This window comes from Pyrgilauda ruficollis, unplaced genomic scaffold, assembly GCF_017590135.1.
Source record: "Pyrgilauda ruficollis isolate IOZ18807 unplaced genomic scaffold, ASM1759013v1 scaffold23, whole genome shotgun sequence".
NCBI classification, from domain to species: Eukaryota; Metazoa; Chordata; class Aves; order Passeriformes; family Passeridae; genus Pyrgilauda; species Pyrgilauda ruficollis.
In genome coordinates, this window is record NW_024522539.1 from 17343889 (window position 1) to 17363117 (window position 19229).

General features: G+C 53.0%; 1 protein-coding gene across 1 annotated transcript in view; it reads right to left on the reverse strand.

Moving 5' to 3' along the window:
- Positions 1-852: 852 nt before the first annotated feature.
- Positions 853-19229, reverse strand: part of HCN4 (hyperpolarization activated cyclic nucleotide gated potassium channel 4) — a 95686-nt gene continuing 77309 nt past the window's right edge. The window contains exons 5-8 of the mRNA XM_041469340.1: positions 18964-19110; positions 17259-17499; positions 14975-15139; positions 853-2509 (exon numbers count right to left, since the gene is read on the reverse strand). Coding sequence (XP_041325274.1) covers positions 960-2509; positions 14975-15139; positions 17259-17499; positions 18964-19110 — 2103 coding nt within the window. The 3' untranslated portion in view covers positions 853-959. The remainder of the gene's footprint in view (positions 2510-14974; positions 15140-17258; positions 17500-18963; positions 19111-19229) is intronic.

Sequence of the window (19229 nt, forward strand, 5' to 3'; positions counted from 1 at the left end):
AGGGGACGTTAAAGCACTGCCTCTTCCTTCATCCCTCCTGTGCTTTGCACACACCACGGAGAGGCTGAAGCTTGGGGCCTTCTGCCTGGGGTGCTGGCAGAGCCAGGGCTTCTCCCACTGCCCACGTGCCAAAGTACAGAGGGATCATCCCTGCCCTGCCTGTGCCTTACAGGGGATTGCTCCTTGTTCCCACTGGAGCATCAGTGGAGTAAGAAAGGGACAATCTGCAGCGAGGCCCATCCATCTCCTGGTCACCTTCATCTTCCTCAGCTGGAGTCCAACCCAAACCTCAGCCCGTGGGAAATCCCTCGAGGGATCTACAAGAGTGAACTCGCCCCTTCCTGGCTCCTGTGTGACCTGCTGAGCACAGGAGGTGACCTGGCAGGGAGGGAGGGACACCTGGCAGGGAGGGAGGGAGGGACACTTGTGGTGTGTGCTGGGCCACCCACGTTCCCAGCCCCAGGGTCACAGCTGGGGCAAAGCTGAGGCCAACAAGGGCTGTTCTACAAACACCAGCTCCTGGCCTGACCCCATGGCCCCTTTTGTGGCCCATATCAACCTTAGATCTTTGTCTCAACAGGAAAACCTTTTTGGTGGCTTCTATGGCTGCTCATTCACGTGTTCCAGCTCAGGCACACGCCCCGGCTGTGCGTTACCTCGTTGGATTAAATTTGCTCGTATCCTTTTTTTCCTGTGTATTAAAATATTCTATAAAATCAAGTGACCAAAAATCTATAGCTCTAAGAATACCTGGTTATCTTCTTTTTTTTTTTTCCTGTTGTTTTTCATGTGTTTTTTCTTTGTTTCTAAGCACAGTTAAACCTAAACAAAAGAAATGGAGAAAAAAAAAGAAAACAAAGCAGGAGTGGTGCAGGGGGGGAAGGAAAGGAAAAAACTGCTCAGTGAACTCATCAGGAGCTGAAGGGCAGAGCTGGCACGAGCAGCTCCTCCAGGAGTCCTCACAAATTGGAGGGCAGTTTGGACCTGACAGGCTCCAGATCCCCCGTGAGCACTATGGACTCTTTCCGCCCGCCCGCAGCCAGGGCAGCGGCGCCGGCTGCGAAGGCCAGCGGGTGTGGCAGAGAACCTGAGGACATCTGGCGTGGCAGCGTCACCCGCCCGGGGATGGAGCTGCAAGGCTTCCCCAGGAGTCCGCTCCCGCCGCCGGGGAAAGGGGAGAAGCTGGAAACAGATTCTCTAGAGGAATGAGGAGAGCTGTGGCGGCCCAGAGTCTGAGCCAGCTCTTGGGGCAGAGAGGGCTGGGACGCAGAAATCAGCTTGATGTCCTGGTTGAGGCGCGCCGGCAGCGCCTGGGCCGGGGGGCTGGCGGGCTGCGGCAGCAGCAGCGAGCCGTGCGAGCCCGAGGCCCCCGCGGGGCCACTCTGGAAAGTTCTGGTGGCCACCGGGCTCTGACTGGGAGGACTAAGGCCAGAAGGGGTGTAACAGGGAGAGGCGATGCCGGGCTGCTGGAGCGGGGACGCGGAGGCGAAGGGAGGCCGCTCTTGGTGGAGCTGGGCTATCGTTCCAGTCAGAGATCCTAAAGCACTTGGATGTGTTTGGCACAGGCCCGCGGACGGCCCGCCCGAGGCCTGCGCCAGCTGGCTTAGGCTGGAGGATGGAGAGTTGGAAGAAGGAGGGGCTTGGAAGTGGTTCAATCCCCCCAGGGTCCCACTGCCCGAGAGCTGCTGCGACTGTCCCCCCTGCAGTGGTCTGGTGGAGGGCTGGAACTGGTTCAGGAGACTTGGGGGGGAGTTTGATGAGAGCTGGGTGAGTGATGTCGATGGGGAGCTGGCTGTGGCTTGCTGGAAGTGCCCAAATCCACTGCTGGAGAGGGCTGGCTGCTGCTGCTGCTGCTGCTGTTGCTGCTGCTGCTGCTGCTGCTGCAGGGGCTGAGCTGCGCCTAAGGGTGACCCAGAGGGTGCATTGTGGAACTGGCTCAGCCCCACCGAGGAGGTGCTGCTCAGCCCCGGCTGGCCAGAGCCCCCCGGAGGGGACCCCACCTGGAACTGGCCCAGGCCGGCGGCGGCCGAGAAGCCGGCGAGCTGCTGGATGTGGAAGGAGGAGGACGAGGGCGTCTCCGCGCCCGGTGTGTGCAGCTGGGACGGGGTGCTGGATGGGGAGCCCATGGCAGAGGGGCCGGCGGAGGATGGGATGAGCGACTGGAATCTCTTCAGCTGCCTGGGGGTCTGGTTGGGCTGCTGGCCCAGCGAGCCCAGCACGGACACGGGCGGCCGGAAGATGGCCGTGGGCAGGCGCGGGTGGTGGGTCAGGGCGATGGCCACCGAGGTGGTGGCGGCGGCGGCCTGCAGCGGGGCCTGGATCAGCGGCGTCCAGATGACCGGCGTGGGCGTGGAGGCGGCGGCGGCGGCGGCCTGCACGTTGTGGGCACAGTGAGCCATCTCCCGGTCGTGCTGCACGATCTGCTGGATGATCTCGTTCTCCTGGTAGTTGAACACCCCCGAGTTGAGGTCGTGCTGCACTTTGTGCAGAAGGATGGAGTTCTTCTTGCCTGTGGAAGAAGGGAGGAGAGAAGGGTCACTGTGGGTGGCAGAGCACAGGTGGAGCTTCCTGCCCTGCTTCCCTGGAATGCCTCCCCTTGGTGCCCACATGGCCCTCGGGGGTCTGTGCACAGCCTCTGCCCCAGCAGTGAGATGGCAAACACCACTTCTCCTGCTTCTGTGGAACCAAAAGCCTCAGGTCGCACAGAGCAGGGAGCTGGAGCACAGAGCTGCATGTCCAAGGCAGTCCTTAGGCAGTAACTGCACTGCTGGGAGGGGTGGCAGACTGGCAGAAAAAAGCTGATGGATTTGGAAGATTGCCATTTTGCACCTTAGCCTCCATTAGAAAAAGAGAATAAAATCTCAAAAATATAAAACCCGGAGAAGTCTTCAGCCAGTCTCCTTCAGCTTCACCTTTTCCTCACCTGTCTCAGGTGCCTTGGTCACTCTGGAGTCAAATATAGGGGTTCACTTGAAAGGAGATTTCCCTGTGAGTCTGGACTTGGTGGTCTTGGAGTCTTTTCCAACCTGAATGGTTCTGTGGTTCTATTCTGTGACTTCATGAGCTGGAAAAGCTCATCTGGGCCAGGCAGGACCCTCAGGCATCCTGCAGCTCCTGTGCCCTTGGAGCCCCAGTTTCAAGGAATATTCCAGCTGGATTCCCAGAGTTTAACTCTGCTCTTTGCCCTTGCAATGGGCTGAAAATGCAGTGGAATGATTTGTCCAGCCTGGGAGTGCAGCTGGCACTGGAGGGATCACTCCTGGGCTGAGGGACAGAGCCAGCCAGGGCAGGGCCTGGCACCAGAGGGATTTCCTTTTGATCCCACCCAGCCAGCTCTCAGATCTTTATGATCTGAGGCACATCTAGATGACATCCAGATGGTTGTTTGGTTTTTTTACTGCATGATGTAGCTTTTAAGTGTGCAGCAGATAAAAGAGTAAGAGTTTAAGGACATGCCTCTTACTCCAGCCAAATGGAAAATCAAACATCTGGCAGGAGAGAGCTGGAATGGCACTGAAGAGGGAAGGTGGCACCCTGGTTTCCTAAAGAGCTACTCTGTAACAGCAGAGTCTTGGATATAACTCACTGAGCTCCAAATCCAGCACCAGAAAAAGGTGAAACAACTCCTGCACCAATAAAGAGGAAATTGTACAACAGGAGGGAGATCCCAGTCACTCCCACCGTGATGCTGGGAAGGTAAAATGTGTTTGCTGCAAAGCATGGAATGTACAGAAACCACCCCCGTGAAAAGCATCAGTGAGGAAGAACAGCACATTCAGACTAGAGGTGATTTCACAGCAGCTGAGGAGGGAGCTCAGGGACAAAGGAAGCTGTTTCCAAACCTTCCCTTCCCTTGCAGGAGGAACCAGCAGACACAGATTTGAGCCAAGCCCATAAAAAAGGAAGGAGCAATCTGATTGTAATTGCAGATACTGCCAGAACACGCTGAAGGTTTTCCCTTCCCTTTTTCAAATCAAGCCCACAAAGGACAGGGGGTGGCTCTGAGGCCTCTGTGGGTAAAGCTGAAGTGGGCTGAGCTGCACTGAAATGCTGCCAGGGTTCTGATCCTGGATGTGCACTTGGGACCTGGCTGCTGAGGGGAATGGGATGGGATGCTCAATGCTCTGCTGTTTTACCTACTGTCAATCACTCCCTGCAAAAAAAAAAAAGGCAGAAAAGCTTTTGTTTCCCACTTAGAGCAAGATCCTAGCCCGGGCAGGACATGATCCTGAAGGCAAGCAGAGTTTGGAGCTGCTCAAGTCATTCCAGGGGCTGGAAGTGTTAGTGTAGGAATTCTCCAATGGCTGTTCATTGTATGCTGGACTGGGACAGCTCTGGATAGCCCCAGAGAGACAGACCCCAGCCCTTCCCATGGCCAGGGACAGCAGAGGCAGCACCAGGGCCACCTTTAAATGGGGTTTGGCACAGGAGGTCACTGAACACACACACACGCAGTCATTCCCACCCAGATCACAGAAAATGAGCTCCAAAGAGCTGCTTAAACACACTCAGAGACACAAACTGCGTGTGGAGAGAGCAGAACCTGCCTGACTGCAGCTGGCTGGTGAGGGAGGAGGTGGCCAGACTGCAGCACTCCAGAGTCACAGAGGGACTGGGAGTGCAGCTTTGCAATCCTGCCCTTCCCAGAGCCGGAGGGACAAATCCCAGCATGGGCCATGTGCAGCCCCTGCAGCACTGCAAGGTCAGGCTGTGGCTGGGACCCACGCTGAGCTCAAAGCAGCCGGGGACAAAGCGGCTGTCCCGAGATCAAACCGGCCTGAGGGCAGGGGCCAGAGCAGGGGAATGAGGAACAGCTTCCCAAAGCTCCTCAGCAGCCATGGCTCCGTGCTGGTGTCACCACACCTCATCCCACTCCTCTCCCAGTGCCCTAACCCCATCCTACTCCCCCAGTGCCCTAACCTCATCCCACTCCTCTCCCAGTGCCCTAACCTCATCCCACTCCTCTCCCAGTGCCCTAACCTCATCCCACTCCTCACCCAGTGCCCTAACCTCATCCCACTCCTCTCCCAGTGCCCTAACCTCATCCCACTCCTCTCCCAGTGCCCCATCACTGGCTGTGGCTCTGGGGCTGGTCCCAGTGCAGGGTCTTCCTTCCTTCCTTCCTTCTCAGGCCATCTCAGCTGGCTGGAAAGCCACACTGATTTCTGGCACCTGCAGTCTGAGTGAAGAGTAAAGGCAAGGACTGTAAACCTGGGCTACAGCACCCCCCCCCCCCTCCCCCAGTGCCCTAACCCCATCCCACTCCTCCCCCAGTGCCCTAACCCCATCCCACTCCTCTCCCAGTGCCCTAACCCCATCCCACTCCTCTCCCAGTGCCCCATCACTGGCTGTGGCTCTGGGGCTGGTCCCAGTGCAGGGTCTTCCTTCCTTCCTTCCTTCTCAGGCCAGGGCAGCTGGCTGGAAAGCCACACTGATTTCTGGCACCTGCAGTCTGAGTGAAGAGTAAAGGCAAGGACTGTAAACCTGGGCTACTGAGGTGGGAGAAACTGCTCCAAGAAGGGATCCAGCTTTGAGGGTCTCCTACTCAGTGCCCCAGAGGTCTGTATTGGCATGTGGATTCACCACCAGGGAGAGAATAATGCTGTGCCTCCAACCTGCCTTTGTAGAACATTTCTGTGGGTGCATTTCTGTGATTCCCAGCAGAAATCACCCTGGATGTCTCCCAGCTGCAGGGGCTCCACAGCCCAGCTGAACACAGACCATGCTGATGTTTTCCAAACGTGCTTGATATTTGCTGGAAGTGGTTTGATCAAAGCTCCTTAGGTTTGTGTCAAGTTGATGAAGTGATACCAGTAAAAACCTTGGAATGATTATTTCTGTTGTTTTTTAAACCAGAACACTCCATTTTCCCTTTGAAATCACATTACACTTCACTGTTTTCCTGAGCCCAGCTTGCCTCTATTAGCTCTTTCATTAGATCACATTTTTCTCTTCTGATTTGCCAAGAAAATATCAAATTTCTCCTCCAGAACACTGCAGAAGATTATGGAAAACGTTCTTCCAGCCATGGAAGGGGAGAGGAATTTTTCAAAACCATTTTTTAAAACTGTAACTGGTTGGCAAATTGAAAAATTAATTGACTTCCCCATTCTAATGAATTGCCTCATTTACACAGTGTTTCCACATGCCAGTATAAGCCCTGTGGGTTGCTACTGGAGAAAATCCTGCTTCCCACCAGCCCCAGAACAGAGTCCTGCTGGGACAAACATTCCTAAAGTCCTGCACAAGACAGAAACCAGCAGTGGGACAGAAAGGAGGAGTGGGACTGACTTTGCTGGGGCTGAGATTATTTCTGCTCCTCATGGGATTGAGGAAACAGTTCCAACCCCTTTTCCTGGCCTGGATTCCTTGTTCCAGCCCCTGGCCAGAAGGAGGGCAGGGCAGTTGACAGGGAGGGGGATGCAGCTGATGAGGTTGGCTCTGGGGACCCCCCTGAGATGAGGTTCTGTCCCCAGCCCTGCTCAGGCAGTCACTCCTGTGTTCCTGCTCAACCACGGGGAAGTTTCAGCAGGAGAAGCCAAAGGGCTCCTGGTCCCCTGCAATCCAATCAGGGAGGTTGAGTTTGTCCTTCTGGGATGTTCATCCCACAGAAATGAAAGTGCTGGGCACAGTGAGGTCCTGAGATAAACAATGCACCCCAAATCACTGCACACAAACTGTCTGAGACACCCCAGAGCAGAGGAACCAGCTGCAGCCACCCCAGCCCCAGCTCCCCTCCCTCCCCCCAGAACACCCCTGGACTCTGAGAATTCCCTGTTTGCCTCACTGCAACTATGGGCTAAATAGAAGGGGAAAAGGAAGATATTTAGAGCCTTGGAGATGTTCAGAGCAAAGCTCCTGGTGCTTTGGAGTGGGGTATGTAAAATTATGGAAATGAAGCAAACAGATGTTGCTCCCCTAATTAAGAACTGCAAAGTTAGATTTTTCTCAACTGTAGATAGCACACAAAAGAACAGGGAGAAAGGCTCATGTGATTTCATAAAAGGAGCGAGCACTCAACAATAATTCTTCTATCAAACAATCAAAATTAGCTTTCTGTTGTTAAAATTCTGCCCAGACACAGGGGAAATTAGCTGTGACTTTCTGTTCCTTTCTACTTTCAGTTCTCTCTGAGCCCACTGGCTGCACTTTAAGAATTCAGGTCATTAAATTGCTTTCTGAATTTGCATGTATTTGAAATAATCTCATTTTATTAGGCTGCCTTCTGCCCTGGCCTGCTGTCAGCGTGGCTGCTCCCTCCACACGGGTGCTTCTCTCAGGTCTGCACTGATTATTCCTGGCACCAAGGGCCGGGTTTGGAGCCTGGCTGCACATCCCAGCTCTGCCCTGGAGCTGTGCCCTCCTTGCCAGGGGTTCTCCTGAGCTGTCTCCTGCAGGAGTTCAGCCCCAGAGGGGGTACCCAGCCCACTCTCAGGGCTGGGTTTGCCCTGCCCCAGGAGTTTCCTGGTTGGGAGGAGCTGCTCCAGCTCCTGCCGTGGTTTCAGAGTCTGTGTGCACAGGGAAATGAGCTGGAACAGGGAATTCCAAATGATTCTTAACCCCCAGACTATGGGCCCTTTCCCTGTTGGAAAGATGCAGGTGATGCCCCACTGAGCTTCATTCCCTCTGTGGGAAGATTTCTGCTCAGAATTCAGAAGCCCTTGTGGGAGAGCTCAGCAAAGCCAGCTAGGTCAGCCCTAAGAGCACCCTCAGAATACTGCTCTGGAAACTAGGAGTAACTTCCCTGAGAGCCTGGCTGTGTAAATCCATGGATGTGTGAGCTCTGACACCTGCCAGGGCAGCTCCCTCTGCATCCTGCCCTTCCCTTTCTCCCTGGATGGATCCTCTCCACTCTGGGGGTACCCTTGAAATGGACAATTCCCTCTCTTCCCTCCCTGTGCCACTCAGGCCTGCCTCTGATTGCTTCTCATCTTCCATCAGCCCTCAGAATACTGCTCTGGAAACTAGGAGTAACTTCCCTGAGAGCCTGGCTGTGTAAATCCATGGATGTGTGAGCTCTGACACCTGCCAGGGCAGCTCCCTCTGCATCCTGCCCTTCCCTTTCTCCCTGGATGGATCCTCTCCACTCTGGGGGTACCCTTGAAATGGACAATTCCCTCTCTTCCCTCCCTGTGCCACTCAGGCCTGCCTCTGATTGCTTCTCATCTTCCATAAACTGAATTATCCCCCAAAACCATGGTGTCCCTGTGCACAGCCAGAGCACAGCCACACTGCTGCAGGTCCACCACACACTGAATAATGTTATCTGAGGAGTCTCAGCACAGCTACACTCCAGATGAATGAAGTTCTTCCCTCCCACTCTTCACACAGAGCTTTGCAGGATGAAGAAAACATGGAATATCTAGAGTTGGGTGTGACTGTCCATGGAGGGGTGAGGAGCTGTGGCATTCCCAGGCTGGGACACCCTCAGGGCTCTCACTCATCACTGCAGACTGGAGCCAAGAGGTGCCTTCTCGAGTGGCACCAGTGCCAAGGTGCCTGCACGCCCTCCCCAGAGCCCAGCCAGAGCTGACAGCTGTGACAGGACAGGCTCTGGGACACTCTGGACATGCTGGCACTGTCAGCTGCTGCTTTCAAGGGTGGGCTGGCTGCAGACAGCTCCTGGAGTACCTTCAAGGCAGGGAGAAGCCCCCAAGAGGAGAGGTGTCACTGGTGAGCAGCTCCTTCTTCATTGATTAAAAAGAGGGCTGAAAATTATTTATAAAGGTGCTGGAATGATCAAATGTTTCCTGAGCAGGTGTTTTATCTCAATGCAGACAGCAAAGAGCTTTGTGGGCAGCAAAGAGCAAGGTGAAGGTCAGGGATGGGGCTCCTGAGATCTCCTCAGCACCCTGCTCCTTCTCCTGGGGTGCTGGGGCTGTGTTTTCCTCTGAGTCACGGGAGAATGGCACTTCATACTCAGGTGAGCAGGGCTGCCAGGTCCCCTTCACTGAGCTGATTTACATTCCCCCATGGCTGGTGAGTTACTGACCCCTTTCCTTAGGCTAAACACAAAGTACTCTGAGGCTGGGCCTTGGCTTCCAAAGAAAAGGAAATTCAGATGCTCCGTTCCTGCTGAAGTCCAAGCTCCCAGCTGTGCTAGAGAGCACTCCCAGGTGTGAATCACCTGAGCCACCTCAGCAGAGACAAAGCACACTGTGAGTGCCTTCTCTGTGCTGAGCACACCCAGATCCCCACGCTGGGGTGCTGAAGGGAGACAGAGAATGCACAAGTGGCACCTGAACTTTGATTCCTCATGGACAGTTACATTTGTGGTTATTCAGGTGATGAGAGAGGACACCACACAGGAGCACCTCAGGATAACAAACCCCACCTGTGCCAAGGGCTGGGAATTTGAAAGGAAGCTCTGTGCCAAAGCACACACCTTCTACCACTGCACACCTGGGCCGCAGGCACTTCTCTCCTTGCACCACTGGGTCCAGATCTGAGAACCACAGCCTCAAATCAGAACTGTTTGTGTATCTCCAGCTGTATTTATCTCCTGATGGCCAGATCATCCTGCTCCTCTCACCTGTGGGGGGTTACTCACCTGTCCATTGGACAAACCTGGGACTTTATTTGGTTATAAATGGAAAGCTGGTGTTGAGCACACATTGCTGGAGTTCTCTGCAGTCTGTTGGAATCTGAAGTGCAGAGAACTCTCAAACTTGGGGCCTGTAAGCCAAAGCTTAGAATTAAACACAGGATTTGACCTAAGACTTTGGAAAAGGCTTCCAAACTTAGGTGATAGGAGTGAGAATGTGGATTTATAGTTTAAAGCAGAGACATGTTAAGCTAGGTAAAGTTTAGAGTTTTAGAGTACAGAACTGTAGGTTTGTGTGTCATGATTAGCTAAGAAAGCTTACACTGTAGCATGAGTCCATAAGATGAAATATTTAAGGATTGGGTCAAAAACATAAATATCCTTGTTGGCAGCATTTTATTGGCTAATAAATCCTTAAAAGATCTTGTAACTAGAGGCCTTGTGACCTTCTGAGCCACGCAGTGAAGATGTGAGCCGAACTCACCCTTTCTGCCTATGTAGAAGATAAGAAAAATAAATAACATCATCTAAAGCAACTCAGAGGTCCTGTCTCTAACTCATTCAAAATTCCTTCACAAATCCTCACAAGTGCCAAAGGGAACAGCCCCAAAACATCCCAGCTCCCCCTTTGTGAGCACCACTGTCCCTGCAGAAGGGATGAGGAGCTGAGGCTGGGAGCAAAGGCAGCACAAGGACAAGCAGGGAATCTGAGGCAGAGCTTGGCACTGCTCCCAGCTGCTCTCCTCCCTGCCTCACCTGGCCCAGGCCAGCCCTAAACCCAGGGGATTAGTCAGGACTAGACAAGCAGGGCTGCAAAACCAACAGCATCTCAGCTGCAAAACTGTGGTCACGAGCTGACAGGCCAAAAGTTTGGGAACAGCTATTTCTGTGGTTTGTTTATAGACAAAGCTTTTAACATTTCTACCACTGTAGTATGTTGAACAGACACTCTCATACTGCAATAATATAATAAATTACATTTAGGGACTGGAATTGCATTGTCTTGGCTTTTCTTTGTTTTTTTGGCATCTGCAATGCCTGGAGGAAACTCAAGGCATCTTTAATCCTGATTTAACTCGGATCCTTGGATCAAAACATAGGTAAAGTTTAGAGTTTTAGAGTACAGAACTGTAGGTTTGTGTGTCATGATTAGCTAAGAAAGCTTACACTGTAGCATGAGTCCATAAGATGAAATATTTAAGGATTGGGTCAAAAACATAAATATCCTTGTTGGCAGCATTTTATTGGCTAATAAATCCTTAAAAGATCTTGTAACTAGAGGCCTTGTGACCTTCTGAGCCACGCAGTGAAGATGTGAGCCGAACTCACCCTTTCTGCCTATGTAGAAGATAAGAAAAATAAATAACATCATCTAAAGCAACTCAGAGGTCCTGTCTCTAACTCATTCAAAATTCCTTCACAAATCCTCACAAGTGCCAAAGGGAACAGCCCCAAAACATCCCAGCTCCCCCTTTGTGAGCACCACTGTCCCTGCAGAAGGGATGAGGAGCTGAGGCTGGGAGCAAAGGCAGCACAAGGACAAGCAGGGAATCTGAGGCAGAGCTTGGCACTGCTCCCAGCTGCTCTCCTCCCTGCCTCACCTGGCCCAGGCCAGCCCTAAACCCAGGGGATTAGTCAGGACTAGACAAGCAGGGCTGCAAAACCAACAGCATCTCAGCTGCAAAACTGTGGTCACGAGCTGACAGGCCAAAAGTTTGGGAACAGCTATTTCTGTGGTTTGTTTATAGACAAAGCTTTTAACATTTCTACCACTGTAGTATGTTGAACAGACACTCTCATACTGCAATAATATAATAAATTACATTTAGGGGCTGGAATTGCATTGTCTTGGCTTTTTTTTGGCATCTGCAATGCCTGGAGGAAACTCAAGGCATCTTTAATCCTGATTTAACTCGGATCCTTGGATCAAAACATATACAAGTGGCATTCAAAGTATATGCATTTCAAACCACATGGCAAAAACTTCCTGGGGAAAACAAAAACAAGAACTTCCTCTGGCTCCTAGGAGGCTTTCAGCTCTCCTCAGTGCCCTTGCTGTGGGTGGGGAGGAGCTGGTGGAAGGCAGTTCTGGATGTAGATGGCACATGGAGCAGTGAAGAGCATGGTACCTGCTATTCCCTGTGCCCTGGGTTTGACAGCACTCACCACCCCTGCTGGGCTTCCTCTCAATGAGCATTTAAGTGGTGGTGTTTTACAAGTGCAAATACTTGTGGAAATCTCATTTTAAGCTCCAGTGGTCACTGAAAGCCAGTTTCAAAGGCAGGCAGGAACAGAAGGGTGTGATTTACATAACGGGGCACGGCAAACTGGGGCACTTCACCAACACTGCCAGACAGAGAATTACTCACTGCAGAGAGCACAGCACCCCTGCAACCACAGACACTACACACAAACTACAGCCTGGCAGGAACAAGGGCACACAGCCTCACAGCCTGCCCAGGAATAAGGGCACACAGCCTCACAGCCTGGCAGGAACAAGGGCACACAGCCTGGCAGCCTGGCCAGGAACAAGGAAGAGGGGCTGATTTAATCAGGGAGAAATGATCATTAATCAGTGATCAGCCCAATTTCTTTGAGTGTCCACCTTCCAGCCCTGAGTCTGTGGAGTGTCATAAGTGTGTGACATTCTGCTGGTGAGGAGCTCTCAGAGCCTGAAGTTACTTGGACTTAAGCAGAGACACAAATCTTTGTAGCATCCCAGCCTCTGTCAAGTCATGGAGATGAATCCCTTCCTGCCCAATCCAGGCAGGACACCAAGATCAATCCCCATGAGAGCAGAGGTTCAAGGCTACACCTCAGCTCCTTGCCCAGGGCTCTGTGTGCCTGACAGCTCCATGCACAGCCCATGTTCCTGCAGGAAGCCATGGCAGCACAGGCTGGGGGGCTCTGGCTCCTCTCCTCTGCCCACCCACTTCTTCCAAACTGCTCAGCCCTGCTGTGGGACTGCCTCATCCCACCTCAATCAACCAATCCTGCTCCTGTTGCTGCATGGGCTGAGCTCCTGCCTGCTCCTCCTGCTCCCCACAAAGCTGAGACCATGTCCCAGCATGGCACAGTTGAGATACAGAGTATCCCCATGCAATTCCAGAAAGCTTCACCCCAAACAGAGTCACCAAGACTTCATCAGAAGGTTTCAGACATCAGGCCATACAGAATAACATCACTTCAGGAAGCTGCAAGCATCTTTTTGTTCTTTAGCCCAACCTCTTATACCCCTCATGTTGATGCACTGCCCCTGTGTGCCCTCTGCTCCCTTTGGGGGTTGCTCAGTGCCCCTGGGCACTCCATGGCTCACTGCTGTCAGTGCTGCTCACAGCTGTGCCCACTGGGGATGAGGCTGGGCCACAGCCCCACTCCCATTACCACAAACTGTGTGCCTACAAGACCACACTTTCCAAACCCCCCAGTGGCCAGAAATCCCATAAACATCTCCAAATAGGACTGGATGGGCTGAGATTTTCCTCCCTGCTCCCTTGATGCACAGGGGAATATTGGATGGATCTTATCCTGCTACCAGAACAGAGACAGGGCCCTCTGAATCATCTCCTGTACTCACTGTGGCCTGGCTTTCCCAAGGACACTGTCACCTGGGCAGAAGGGAGCCAGTGAATGCACCACTGACTTGGAAAGAGGCTTCCATTTGCTTCCTTCTTGTGCACAGATCCTGAACTGGATGGGACAGGACCAAAACTGGCCCTGCTTCTGTTCAGCCCTGCTTTTCAAGAACTGCTCTTCCTCAACTTCAGTCCTCCAGAATGATTCCTGCACTTCCAGAGAGCCCCAGCAGAATGCAGTGACCTTGAATTCCCTCCAAAGTCACAGGCTGGTACAGAACTACTGCACTGCTCCTGGATGGTGCATGTTCCAGAGGAAGGGAAGAAATGCCTTATTTACAAAGTCAGGGAATTCCATGGGATCTGCCAGCTCCAGTAAGGTGCCCAGAGCTCCCCTGGGCAGGGCTCTGTGGGGCAGTTAGAGCTGAGGAGAGCTGGGCACCACCAAGGGCTATGGAGGAGCCATTTCACAACAGTTTAGATGTAGAGTTAAGGGAGCAGGCAGCTCTCGAGGGTGAGTGCCAGGGAAAGCAGGGCACAGCAGGACTTTCAGTGGCACAGGGACCAGCTGAAAGAAGGGGGGGCAGTGGCAGAGCCCTGCAGCAAAGGGCCTGTTGTTCCACTTGCTCAGTGTCACCTTCTGACCTTATGCTGACATTTGCAGCTGTCAGTGGAAGGAGAGTTCTCTCAGGGGAAGAAGCACGTGAGGTTCTTTGTGCTGGGTCAGAATTTTCCATGGATTTCAGTTACGTGTGCAGGGGCACAGAGCACAGCACAGGAAGCACGGGATGTTCTGCCCACCTGATTCCAGAGAGCACCAGCCTGGAAAGCTGAGCAGCACTGAGCACCCAGACCTGCAGAACTGGAGATAAAGCCAAGCTGGCCCATCCCTGCATTGATTTTACATTTTCTCTGTCATTTGTACAACCTCACTGAAATAACCCAAGTGTTGGGCCTACTGCCACTTCCACCAGGGCCTCATTAGCCTGGGCTTTGCCAAAGCTTGTCTTCTGCTCAGAGGCTTTTCCTCAAGGGTCCCACTTGGTGATTTGCAGCAGGTAATGAGATGCAGAGAATCCAATGTCCCTGGCAGGAGAAGCCCCAGAGGCACTGCACCCCTTGCTGGGATGCCAGCTTAGTCCCTATCCCCCTCCCCTGATCACCCTCCTGCCTCTCTGCATTGTGCCCAGAGCTCCACTGAGCTTTCCATGCAGAAAGCAGTGGGAATGCAGGCACTGTGAGGGGATGGATAAGGAGCTGCAGGAGTTAGACTGGGACTCCAAAATGCTCCTCAGCTCTGCAGCCTTCCTGCATGAGTCACTTCATCTCTGTTTAACACCTCTGGCTGTGACCAAAGAACATTATCCTGGACTTTAACTGGGGAAGAGACACGTGGACAAGGATGTTTGCAGCACAGGTTGTGTCTCCCACAGGACAGAGAACATCCTGAGATGGGTCACCGTGAGCTGTGACCATCACAGAATCCCAGAACAGCTTGGGTCAGAATGGACCTTAAAGGTGATCTGGTCCAGGGACACCTTCCACTGTCCCGAAGTGCTCCAAGCCTTAGTGTCCAACCTGGCCTTGGACACTTCAGGGATCCAGGGGCAGCCACAGTTGCTCTGGGCACCCTGTGCCTCACTACCCTCACAGGGAAGGATTTCTCCCTAAAATCTAAACTAAACTTACCCCCAGTAGGTTTAGACTGAAGTCCTTCAGGGAGCTGAAGTTGGACAAGGAGGGCCAGGCTGGGATCTCCTTCACTTCCCAACTGCAGCACAGAACTGAGCACCAAGCCTGGAGAAGGGCTGCCAAGGCAGCAGGTAAGGAAGGAAACTCTCCCCCCTGTACTCACCAATCCTGTCCAGCCTGTCCAGAGCCACGGTCTCGAAGGCTCTCCTCATCATGGGGTACTCCTCCAGAACCTCGTTGAAGTTGTCCACGGACAGCGAGTAGAGGCGGCAGTAGGTGTCGGCGCGCACGCTGGCCGTGCGCCGGCCGCGTGTCAGCAGGCAGATCTCTGCAAGCACACAGAGCCTGAGACAGGGCATGGACACCCCCAGCAGCAGCCTGAACCCTCCCTGCAGTGCCCTCACAGGTTCCCTCCCTGCAGTGCCCTCACAGCCTCCCTCCAGGCTGCCCTCCCACAGAAAACGCAGCCACGGTTCACATTCTGTGTGCACACTGACGTTTCAAAGCACTTGGGGCAGCTGCCACACACAGCTGCACCTCGGGGTTCTGCTGGTCCAGTCAGGCACACAAGGTTTGTTCTGTGGGATTGTCAAAGGCAGCACTGTGTGTTCACACTGGAGGAGTTGTGTTTCTCCAGCTTCTCGTGGGCACTGGGAGCAGAAGGTCAAGCCATGCTCTCACTGAAGCCAATTGTCTCTAGATTTGTAGAGAGGCTCTGTGCTGATATGTGCCTTTGGTGCCTGGCTGTGATTTTGATCCTTGCACCTGGAACATTTGTCTTTCCACAGTTTTCAAAATTTTAATGTCTATGCCACGAGCACTGTCAGGGAAAGCCACACCAGTGGCACCTCCCAGCTCAGGGCGTATTTACACTGCTGTCACACACTCCTCACTGCTCAGCTGGTTATTGAACACAAAGCCCTGCATTCAACCACAGCTCCTCGAACACCCAACAGAGAGCTCCCAAATCCTGCTTTCCCACTGCTTGCACAGAGCCTGGGCAGCAGAGACAGGCCCTTCAGGACAGATGGTGTGAGCTGCAGAGTGACAGCACTCTGCTCCCTGTGTGTGTTGGGTGCCAATCCTCCTGCACCATTCCTTGGATTCATGCTGAGCCTCCCCAAAGCCCTGCTACAGCAGCACCACAAGGTTATGAGTGTGCTCCTAGGCTGTTTTCCCAAGGAAATGATGCTTAGGAGACAGTGCCACGCGTGTGAGGAGTTGTGATGGAATGTCACAGGCAAGTTCAACCCCATGTGGCAGTCAGGGTATCCTGACTCCAACCCTTCAGCTCCAAATGCCAGGCTGCAAAACCCTTGTACCCAAGTGAGGTTGCTCCACATGAACCAGGAGTAACAGGAGTGTGGGAAATTCATCATAGGGATGTTTTAGAGGAAAGGCCTGGCAGGTTTTGCTCTGTCTCCCCTCAGCAGTTCATCAGGGGTGTTGCACTCAGAGCTTGTCCTGCAACCTGCCTTTCTGGGGCTGAGCTCTGCACAGGCTCTGACAGGACAGGGGGCTTTGTGTTTTTCATGAGAGCAATGCCCTAAATCCTTCCCAGCCTCCTGCTGGTCCCACTGCTCCAGTGCTCTCTGCTCAGACATTATGCCTGCCTGCTGACCCCCAGGACACTTTGCTGGGCCACAGGCAGGGCAAATAAGGGACAATTTTTCCCTCTATGTTTATCCAGCCCCTCATGCAGTAGATGCTGGAAAGCAGGAGTAGGAATGTGCCTGCAGAACTGAGAACAGGCCATTTTTACCTTTAGGTTCTCAGCTTCACCCGCCTGTCAGAGGGAAATGAACCTGCAAGAACCAAGTTTCTCTGCTGTGTTTTGCTGTTATTTATGACCTAGGTTCTGCAGTGCCCACCAGTCACCTCCCCCTGTGTGGGAAATGGATTTGTAGAAAATTCTCACAGCCTGACAGAAGGCTCACACAGTGTGCATCTGTATGCAAACCTTGAGATAAAAAATGCTGACTGAGAAATGCCATGGAATAGGACAGACATTGCTGAGAGAGAAATGGAACTAGGAACAAGTTTCAAAGGATGGCTTTGCAAATAAGACTAGATACTTTGGAGGAATGGAACCATGAAAGATGCATTGTAGATGACTGGCTTTAAGGCATTTACAGCATGGTGTGACAAAAGCTGATAGGCCAAGAAATGCTTATACTGTATTGTAATTAGGAAATAGTTGGCTTCTGATTGTGATGGCATGAATTATAACATCTGCATTGTCCCACCCTTCTCATGAGACTGAAAATGGAATAAAAGTTTTTAAAACACCTCTCTGGGTCAGAAAAAGGGTTTAACCCAACACCCCTGCACCATCCCCTGTGTGGGAAGCTGCCCAGAGATGGAGGAGGAGGTGCTGGGGTCAGTGGATCCAGCATGGCTGAGCCCAGCAGCGCTGTGGCAGTGGAGGATCAGTGAGCAGCACGCACCTCCAAAGTAGGAGCCATCAGCCAGCTTGGTCTCCTTGTTGCCCTTGGTGAGGACGCTGACCACGCCGTGCTGGATGAAGTACATCTTCTTGCCGATGGTGCCCTCGCGGATGATGTAGTCCCCGGGCTGGAACACCTCGAACTTCAGCTTGGTCAGCATGGACGTCACAAAGTTGGGGTCTGCGTTGGCAAACAGGGGCATGGAGGCCACCAGCTTGCGGCAGTTGAAGTTGATGATTTCCTGAGCAGGTGTGGTGTAAAGGAGAGGACACACATATGGTTATCAACACCTAATGACCTGTGAAGGTCCCCACCTGACCTGTGCATTTAAAATGGCTGTGCCTTGGTCTGGCTGGATGGGCTCTGGATGCTCAGAGCAGTGCTGGAGCTCACCTCTGCCTCCCCTGAGCAGGAGCAACACCCAAGCCTCCCCAACACACACAGCATTCCTGTTTCTGCAGGAAACCTTGGGCTGTGAGTGTGGTATTCACAATCTCTGAAAAATCCCTTCACCCAAGATTTTTCTCCTGGGAAGCTGAAAAGCCTCAGAGGAAAAGGAAAACAATTCTTATCTCATTTGCTTCTCTGTGTTTTGCTCCTTTGGAATGTGTTTGGAGATTGTTTACCCACAGGTGATTGTTTGATTAGTTTTTGCTGTGAGTTATTTTCACTAATTGGCCAATCAGGGTCAAGCTGTGTCAGGACTCTGGAGAGAGACACGAGTTTCATTGTTATCTTTTTAGCATTCTGTAAGTATTTAGTATAATTTAGTATTCTTTAATATAATTTAGATCATAAAAAAATAAATGAGCCTTCTGAGAACATGGAGTTAGATTCAGCATTCCTTCCTTCGTTGGGGCACTTCACAAACACAATAGTGTGAGGGAGCACAGCAGCAGTGAAATGCTGTCTGACAAAGCCCAGAGCTCCTCTCTAGGCAGGTGTCATAACTCACCTTGGCAGCCCCTGGTTCTCTGCTGCCCTTGCTTGTCAATGAGCTGTTAAACAGCACAAATGTGGGCAGATGGGGACAGTGTCAGGAGAGGAGGGAGAGGTGCTCACCAGGCACTGGGCAGAGGCTGGATCACCAAGCCTGGCTGCAGAAAGCCCTGCTCAGCTGTCAGCACAGCCAGGCTGCGCCTCCCCTGGGGCTCTCTGTCACTCGCAGGGGTGACAGCTCAGGAGCTGCTCTGTGCCCTGGCAGCTCCCACTCAGGATGTGGTGCTGAGCCCATCACCCAGCACAGCACTCCACTGGAACAGGGATAACTGCAGCAGGAAGAGAGAGAGCTGGGGAAGCATCTGTGTCCTCCCACAGGGGTTTTCAGAGGGGTACCCTATGAGACTTCAGCAAAACTAGTTTTAAACTCTGGCTGGCACTTGCTCAGCTCTTCTTTCTCCCATGGAGGAACATTGCTGGGGGACAAAGGCAGAAGCCAGCCCCTTCTGGAGCTGTTGGGTGACACACTGGTGACACAGCAGGGACAACCTGCATTGCCAGGCTTCAGCTGGGAAGGAAAGGGGGATTCTCTGAAGGCTCCTTCTTCCTGTGACTCCCCCGGTGGGTGCGATATGCATGAGGCCAGCACTCCATGCCAAGTTTCAGCCAAATACAAGAGGTGGGAGCTTCCTGAGCTCCTGGCCCAGGAGCTCCAGAGCTGCCAGAGGTGCTGGGAGCACGCCCTGCCCGTCAGCTGCCCTCTTACCTCACGCAGGGGCTCGCTCAGCTCCCCCAGGATGCTCTCCTCATCGAACATCTTGCCCTGGTAGCGGTGCTCGTAGTAGTCGTGGATGCGCTGCCGCATGTCGGCAGGCAGCTTGTGGAAGGACATGTACTGCTCCACCTGTTTGTACTGAGCAGGGAGACACAGGGCCACCAGTTACCAGGACATGCCACAAACTCATGGGCAGCCTGTGCTGGCCCTGCTCCCTTCACCTGCAGCAGCAGGGAGAGCCTGTGCCATCCATGAGG